Here is a 9,138-nt window from a genome sequence, read left to right as displayed (position 1 = left end):
CTCGTTGTCTCCGGTATTTTTTCTTTTGTGAAGTTTCTTCTTTTAATTTTGATTATTGATCAGATGGGTTATTGTTGATTAATTGCTAATCCAGAATTTGGGTATGTGGACAATCGAATTGTATGTAAATCTGGGTATTTGGGTATTGTTCTTTATTTATTTTGTTTTCATTTGAAATCTTCAATAGGCAATGAATAATTTCGGTGGTGGTTGTTTTAAATGCATTTTGAAGCTTGATAAGTTATTTTTCCTAATTGAAGAGGAAAAAGAATGGAAAAAGCCATGTGTCTAATTGAAAAAAACTTGTTATAAGTTATACTTGAGAAATTGTTCTCACCATCAAACATTATGGCCAACTATGTAGAAAAATCGTCAAAAAGAAAAGAGTTGTAGAAGGAATTGTTGCTGCTGTGATAAATAAAATTTTGTTACTGATCTGCTGATGTTATTAGTGCTGATTGTTGATAAAACCAGTGATAAAAATGTTGTTCTAATTGATGATTAATATGTTAATTAAATTGCTTATGAAATTAGTGATAGGTGAACTTTTTAATTATTATCTATTGAAGAATGCTAGAGGACAATTTATTTGTATTGTGTTTATAAAATTACTCATCAAACTGCTTACCAAGTTGTTTGCTATCATGATTTGTATTATGTGTTTGTAGAAATTATTAGGATTCTTCTTTTATGTATTTACTTGTTATTGTTTATTAGGAAGTGATGATGGATCGTTCTGAACAAATTAAGCTATGTGTTGGATATTACTGGATTATGAGAATGCAATTTGACACATTAATGCTGCTTTTTTTAGTCACTCTATATATGTATATTAGGAATAGAAGGCGGGGTCATTCTTCGATTGGTCGAAGAGTGAACACATTGCCACTAAGGCGAGATGCATTAGATAATATCATTGGGGAGGGTGGAGATAGAAATTGCATATGGGAGTTAAGAATGAGTTTGAATGCATTTGCAACTTTATGTGAATTGCTACAAGTTCAAGGTGGATTACACGAAGATGGTCATGTTGGCATAGGCGAGCAAGTAGCTACTTTTTTAATCATATTAGCTCACCATACAAAAATCGCAGCATACAGGTTAGGTTCTATAGGTCTGGTGAAACTATTAGTAGGTATTTTCACAAGGTATTACGTTCAGTTTTGCGTGTCCAAAGTATCTTATTTGCAAAGGCAGACCCTGTACCGGAAGATTGTGTAGATCCCAGATGAAAATGGTTCAAGGTAGGTCGTGTATGTAGCTCTAATTTGTATTGGTCACGTTTACTCTGCGTGTAATAACTTTTTTTTTTTTACATTTGATAGGGTTGTCTAGGAGCATTAGATGGAACTTACATAGATGTCATAGTCCCGAAGAGTGATAAATCTAGATATCGGACGAGAAAATCTAGAATATCCACCAATGTCTTAGGAGTTTGCAATCGGAACATGAATTTCGTCTATGTCCTTAGCGGTTGGGAAGGATTGGCATCTGATTCAAGGGTACTTAGGGATGCTATTACTCGACGTAATGGCTTGAAAATACCTATTGGTATGTCTAAATTAATCTTTTGAAAAGAATAATAACTATTGAATATGAGAATTACAATATATTTCTTATATTTTTCATCCTTCCGTTTTAGGGTGTTATTACTTAGTGGATGCCGGCTATACCAATGGGAGAGGATTTTTATCTCCATATAGAAATGTTCGCTATCATGTGAATGAGTGGATTCAAGGTCATCGAGCACCACAAAATCGTCTAGAGTTATTTAATAAGAAGCACTCTTCAGCTAGAAATGTGATTGAGCGGTGCTTTGGGTTGCTTAAGAAAAGATGGGGAATTCTACGAAGTCCCTCGTTCTATCCTATTAGAGTTCAAAGCCACATTATTATTGCTTGTTGTTTGTTACAAAACTTTATTCGTATGAACATGGATGTTGATCCCGAAGAAGATGCAACTCTTGCGCCAGAACACATACCCGTAGGAGATGATACTATTGTTGATGAAGGTGAAACAATTGATGTTGTGGAAAGTAGCCATGAGTGGACTCAATGGCGTGAGGACCTAGCAACCGAGATGTGGGAAATATGGAGGAGAGAACGTGGCGAGTAGAATTTTTATCTTTGCCGATTTTGTTATGTTTGCAATTGGCCTAGCCTATAAATTATTGTATTTGAATTCATTTCAGTTTTTTTCTTTGTGCAATATGTATTTGCCAACTCGGATTCATAATTTGTATTCCAATTAAACATATAATTAGACAAGGTCTTGTTTTAATTGTTTCAAAAGATGTCAAAATTCTAGAATTTTATTCAAATCTTTATAGTATGTTAATGTTGTGCTACTGATTATTCTAATTAAACATATTTTAGTTTTATTTGCTATTAGATTTTAGTTTGCTGTAAGTAATTCTAAAGATAATTCTAATACCATTGAACTCTAATTTTGATAGTTATTATGATGTCATGGTTTACTTTATTTGTTCTTATCTAGCAGCAAATGGCCTCCATACCCCGCCAATAGACTGAGCAAGAAACTGAACAGTTTGTGGTATTTATGGAAGAATTGGTTGTTGAAGGCAAAAGGGCAGATGCCGGTCAATTTAAGTCAGGGGCATTTCAAAAACTAGCGGACAAAATGAATGAAAAGTTTCCTGGATGTGGTCTCACTGTTAAACACATCAGAAACAAACACAAGCGGCTGAAAGAAAAATATATGTTTGTGGCTGAGATGTTGGGTTGTAGTGGTTTTGGGTGGAATTCCGAAAAGATGTGTGTTGAAGTGGATAGTAAACAAGTACTGGAAGCTTGGGGAAAGGTGTGCTGGTAATTTTTTCGCATTTATTAATTCTTCTTACAAGTACTCGTTCATATGAACATGTAATTTTTGACTTTGTTTTATGTTGTACAGGGTCGCAATGTTACACTCTACACTCCAGGCAAGCCATTCCCGTTGTTTGAACGTCTTGGGAACATTTTTGGCAAGGATAGAGCTACTGGTCTTGATGCATACAGTGGAAAAGATGCTGAAGAAGATGTCACACCGGGCTCTACATTTGCTGCGGCTACAACGGATGGCTTTGGTTTAGGCGGAGACGATGTTGACATGGAGGATTTAGCAGCTGCCGAGAGCGAACTCCCCAATACCTTTTCAGCCTCGTTTGCTTCATCAAGTGAGAAAAATCAAGGACGTCACAGTGCAACTAAAAAAAGCAATGATGCTGCAGTGCTATCAAACCTAGCTGAAACGATTAAAGCTGCGGTTGAGGACCAAGGAAAGCATGTGCAGGTGCTAGCTAATGCAATGTCCGGTGTTAATGAGCAAGTAAATCTTGGCCGAACGCTGAGGAGTCTTGGTTTTAACACAATGGAGATCGTGCAAATTGCAAAAAAATTTGTGCAGAATCCAGAATTGAAGGCAACCTTCTGGAGTTTGGATGAGGAAAAGGCGGCATTCGCTCGAGATATAATGGAAAACTTTTAGCTAGTGTTGGGTGTATTGCTAAATTTATGGAGATATTTTGGTAAACTTACTAGGGTATTCTGGTAAACTTAACAGACTTATTAATGTTTTGTTGTTTTTATCTTTTGTTAGACAATTGAACTGCACTGGCTACATTGCAACTCTTTTATGCAGTCTGTTGAATTATGTTTGTATTGGGCAGTTTGTCTATGTCAATTTTCTGCTATTATATTACTAACTTATCCACTAAGTGAATCTTAACTACATTATGCAATTTTGCACTTAAAACTGTGCAATCCCACAAAGCTTTATTCAATTCTGCATTATCTATGTTAACTTTTAGGTGAATTTTATTTGTATTGGGTAATTTTGCCCCATAATATACTCTAATAAGTATATGTAATTTTACTTATTCAACTTTTGCGTAGCATGTGTTGATTTTCTGCTATTCTGCACTTGAATTAATCAACAAGTCTAATGTATCTCTTATGTTAATTTCCTACATAATATTTACAACCTGAGTTCTTAATTTTTGCACCTACATATTCATGAAAAGAAACCAAAATATACTCTTACAAGTTAAAAAAGGATACTATTAGCTAAAAACAGAAACAGCAAATCAAAATACATATAACAGAAAGCACTTTCCATTGAATTTTCAATTTACATAAGTTCATTACAAGTGAAGGAACCAACAAACAATTGTGTATTTCCTAAAACTATACAAATATAACTCTTCTATTCTTATAGCTAATAACAAAATACAACCTTATTTAACAAGTTAAGCTACCACCCTGCGTGGTGGAATGAATGATTTACGAGAATGAAGATCGGCCCAATTATCAATCAAGAGAACATCTCCTTTCTGCCATGGAATAGCAACAGATTCTTCCTCAAGTAGTTTAAGACAATCATATACTACATTAGATGGTAATGGCTAGCCATCACCAAAGGTAACAGCCTTCACAGGATCATTCCTTTCATCCTCCCAGCCAGTGTATGTAGCCACCATGCTATTGAACCATATTTTCCGGTTTCTGCTCTTATCATACTTCACTGTTGGGATTGGACCCATGATTGTTTTCACCACATCTTCCAACCACTCCAACTTCATTCCCAGTTTAGTAGCCCTGCAAGAGTCTCATTCATATGAGCTATGCATGTTCTACAAAATAAGGCAAATTTATAACATAATTTGAAAAAAGATGAAACCTTTGCTCAGCTATGGTCTTATCAAAGGTCAAAAAGGTTGATTTCCAACCACAGCCAATTCGAGAATAAGGTACAGGAATTTTCAATCACAAAATTTGGAAACGGGATCAATCAAGACAGCTACTATAACCGGCTAAAACAGAGATTAGAAAAAAGAGGCATGACCAAACATGGCTCTTGTCAGCAACACAAACAAGAGAAATTTGATAAAAATTGGGAAAAAGTAAATAGGAAATATTACAAAACATAAGGGCAATAAACTATTAATACAAAACGCTTTGATTAATGCATAGAAAAGGGCAAAATTTTACTGTTTACGAATACGCCACAAATCAGCAAAATTGCAAGGAACAAGTGAAATAGCCATGGATAAAAACAGTGATGAAAGAAGAAGATGGAATGGTTTCACTGACTCACCTTCAAGAGAGGCACAACACAAGACGGCCACGTTTAGATTTTGACAATCCAAACAGATTTTTATAAGCGATGCAAATTCACTGCCAACCATGGATGATTGGGAACCCTTGAACCCAATATCCTAAACCCAGAAACAAATCATCAAATACGCTAACCCTGCGAACACCCACACAACAATTAATAAGAAGAAGAAGAAGAAAGAAAGAAAAGAAGAACGGAAAGAGATTCACCTCAAAGAAGAAGAATCCTCGACAAAGAACAATCGCACAGAAAAGATCCAGCAAATGCCAAAGAAGGAGGAGGCCAACTAGGAAGAAGAGAGATTTCTGGGGGTAGGGTGGGAGGGGGTGGAAAGTGGAACCCTCGAACCAATTTGGAAAAAGTGTAATCTGAATAGCTTTTTTTTTCTTTTATTTATTGAATTTTTAATTCAAATTAAGGGGGTAAAATAGTCATTTTAATTGTGTAGTATCTTGTTCTATGTAAACCAAACACAATGTTAGACATCATTGTAATATCATGTCTATCGTATCCAAACGATATACATAAACACAAATATTTTATGTCTATGTCTCAAATGTCTATGTCTTAATGTATATGTCTTAATATATACACAAAACAAACGCAGCCTATAATTCTCCTTATATTTGTGTCTTTATGTCTAAAAGACACCAACCAAACACAAAGATAGAAACCATTGTCATCCCTATTTGAGTTGTTCAAAAAGAATTTTTAGAGCCAACATTACAACTTATATTTAATATAAAAAATAAATCTAAAACTTTTAAAATTAAAAATTTAAAAATAAATTAAAAAAATTATAAAAATTCAAACTTAATTCATTTTTAATAGATTTTATACTAAATTTATTTGACAACTTGATATAATCTCAGCTGAAATTGATGGTTGTAATATTAGTTACGTAATATTACTTTTCAAATATTTCGGTGCTGAAAAGCTTTTCCATCATAGGAAAAAAAAAATGTGCCATCCTTGTTGGTCATCAGTAGCTTCTAAAATTTCTCTAGGCACTATGATAAATGCGCCAGTATTGAATTTATAAATTTTCAAGGTATAAATTGGACACTCCATAATTGTGTATTACTATACGTGTTATTCATCTTCCACTTGATTTAATGAATTTGAATTGGTTTAGTGATTAGTTCACTAGTATGCTTGGATTCAAATAGGAAATACTTTGGAAAAAAACTTTCAGTTTAGTTAGATTATTCGAAGTTGATTTAATTATTTCTGTACACATTTTCTACGGAGTTGTTATAAAAATAGAAAAAGCAAACATATACATATGTTCCTTCAATCCTAATACATTCAGCAGCTAAACTTCGATCCTACCAACCGTTCGTTGAGAAGGATGTTTTTTTAAAAAGCTTCAAACTCAAGCAATCCACAAAAATCAAGTACTTGGAGAAGAAAAACAAACAAACTAACATGTCTCTCCAATAAAAGTTAGAACGCTATAGCATCTCACAATATATCCTTCAAATCGCTAGGCCTATTCCCATACCAATGCAATCTTTGAAGTCATTGTTTGATCGCAAGATCCAAACTCTATTTCCGCTTGTATTGTACTCTGTCCTGCTCCTCGGAACTTCGAGGCTAGTCCTCGACAGTTTAAGGAGCGAGAACAGCTACGTTTTCAAGGTGTATGGAAGGCCAGCACAGGGACAGGGTGGAAGGAACAAATTGCCGATGGCGGTGTTGCCGGAGGACCGAATCGGAGAAGATTGCAATGTGTTTGAAGGGAAGTGGGTTTGGGATAATGTGTCTTACCCTCTTTATGAGGAAGAGAGTTGCCCTTACTTGGTAAAGCAGACCACTTGCCAGAGGAATGGAAGGCCTGATTCTTTTTACAAGAATTGGAGGTGGCAGCCTCATCGATGCAACATCCCAAGGTATAAGTTATTAACCCAACAATTTCAGACAAGTAACATGCAACTTCAACCACTTCAATACTTTCATTCGAGCAAACACCCAAATTCATCTCTGAAAAAAATTTAGCTTGGATACTTTAATTTACAACAACTTTATTGAGAAAATACTCAATTTGATTTCTAAAATTATACTCGAGTCTCAATTTAGTTCTTAAAATTTCAATTACCTCAATTTAGTCTATAAACTTTTTAATTGACGCTGTGACGGAAATCACCGCAGTCCCTGCGGACTGATTAAAATTTGAAAAGTTTAAGAATTAAATTAAGATTCGAATGTAATTTCAGAGACCAAACTGAATATTTTCTCAATTTTTATTCTCTAGAAGTGTTTTAGAATTGTTTAAGTCGGACATCGATTCATTAGGATTTATTTCATATTAAATATGTTGATATTTAGATAGAATAGCATGCTTCTCAGTACTATTTTACTAGTATCAATTATTTAATAAATTCTATATTTTGTATTTCGTAAGGTAATATATATATTGTATAATTAAAATATATAAGTAGCTATAATATAAAAATGAATATTTGAATAGTAAAAGCAATATCCGAATAATAGATACAAATATGAATTAAAAAAAATAATAATTATTTCGAATTAAAATAAAACTTTTGGATTTGTATATATAGTTTTTAAATACGGTGTTAGAATAATAAAATTTGATCTTATAAATATTCCATTCACTTAAACAGGAAGTCTCAAAATACCCGAAAATGTTCCCAATTCCCATGACTAAGTGTTGTGTTTCATCCATTCATGAATTCAGATTTGACCCTCTGACGTTGTTGAACATGTTGAGGAACAAGAGAATGATGTTTATTGGGGACTCGTTACAGAGAGGCCAGTTTGAGAGCATGGTCTGTTTGGTACAGTCTGTAATTCCCAAAGGAAAGAAATCCCTCCAAAGAATTCCACCTATGAAGATCTTCAAAGCAGAGGTAATGAAGAATAATTTTTAGTATTACGTATAAAAATTTTTTTATTAGTAAAATATTAAATAAAAATAACAAATTTTAAATTTTTGTTAATTTTTTAATAAAATTTTTAAATTATCCTACCCGTTATTTCAATTCCACTTATATCTCTTCTTTTTTAAATCTCAAATTTTCACAATTTTTCATTATCATCACCTTCTCTCTTCTTTACTACACCACCGCCACCATCAACACTACCATGACGACATCGATATTTACTACCTCAACTTTTTCACCCCATGAGCCCTACCTTTCTCTTTGTCCATTGTCACAACTATAATCACATCATCCTTTAACAACTACAACTACAAGCAATCAAACCATAAAAGCATTCGGATTTTTTTGTCAAAGAAAAAAAAGATTAACGGAAGGATGATGGAGAAAGATTAAGGGATCTTGGGTACCTTGAAGAAGATAGCGCCATTGACGGCGTTGGTATTGATGGAGGAGAGATTGACGGTGATTGTGCCGCAGATGACAAGAATAGTGATCAAGCAACAAAGGTTGGGAGCAGGAGCGGAGCTAGATGAAATATTAGAAAGGGACAAAAAATATTTACACACTAAAATAAGATTAAAATAAAATTTTAAAGAGAGAGGCTAAACTGAAATTTACATATAATTTACATGTAAAAAATTAAAATTAGGGGGTCATTGCCGCCTTTTCCTTCTACCTCGCTCCGCCCTTGGTTGAGAGTGACGGGCCACTGGCGCCTCTCCCTCCCTCTTCTTCTAGCACGTTCTCTCGCTCTTTTTCTCTCTCTCTCTTTTTCACACATAACCTCTATCATTTTCTCTTTTTTTTCTCTCTTTTGATTTGATCTATTTCTAGCTTCAATTTGCTTCTGTGTCTCTCGCATCTCTATTGTTATTGTTAGTGAAATGTGTGTAGACTGTGGTAGTGGTGAGGTGGTGTAATGAGTAGTGAAGTACACTATTACTATTGATGTAGAGGTGGGTGTAATAGAAAGTGACGAGAAAAGAATGATGGAACAGATTACATGGTGTGAAAGAAGAGATGGTGATAGAATTGATGTTGAAGACAAAGAACAGGAATAATTTAAGAATTTTATTAAAAAGTCAACAAAAATATAAAATTTGAATATTTTTGTTGT

The 9,138-nt window shown here is 34.0% G+C and overlaps 1 protein-coding gene and 1 pseudogene across 2 annotated transcripts in view; both read left to right on the top strand.

Annotated features, from left to right (window-relative positions):
- The first annotated feature begins 726 nt into the window (after nucleotides 1-726).
- LOC127745477 (uncharacterized) lies at nucleotides 727-2,115 on the top strand (annotated as a pseudogene).
- A 4,446-nt stretch (nucleotides 2,116-6,561) lies between these two features.
- Nucleotides 6,562-9,138, top strand: part of LOC107478401 (protein trichome birefringence-like 31) — a 5,647-nt gene continuing 3,070 nt past the window's right edge. For both annotated transcript variants that reach the window (XM_052259510.1, XM_016098539.3), the window contains exons 1-2: nucleotides 6,562-7,007; nucleotides 7,817-7,988. In XM_052259510.1, the coding sequence (XP_052115470.1) occupies nucleotides 6,622-7,007; nucleotides 7,817-7,988 (558 nt within the window). In that variant the 5' untranslated portion in view covers nucleotides 6,562-6,621. The remainder of the gene's footprint in view (nucleotides 7,008-7,816; nucleotides 7,989-9,138) is intronic.

Source organism: Arachis duranensis, chromosome 3 (genome assembly GCF_000817695.3).
Source record: "Arachis duranensis cultivar V14167 chromosome 3, aradu.V14167.gnm2.J7QH, whole genome shotgun sequence".
Classification (NCBI taxonomy): domain Eukaryota; kingdom Viridiplantae; phylum Streptophyta; class Magnoliopsida; order Fabales; family Fabaceae; genus Arachis; species Arachis duranensis.
This window is presented reverse-complemented; position numbering and strand designations above follow the sequence as displayed.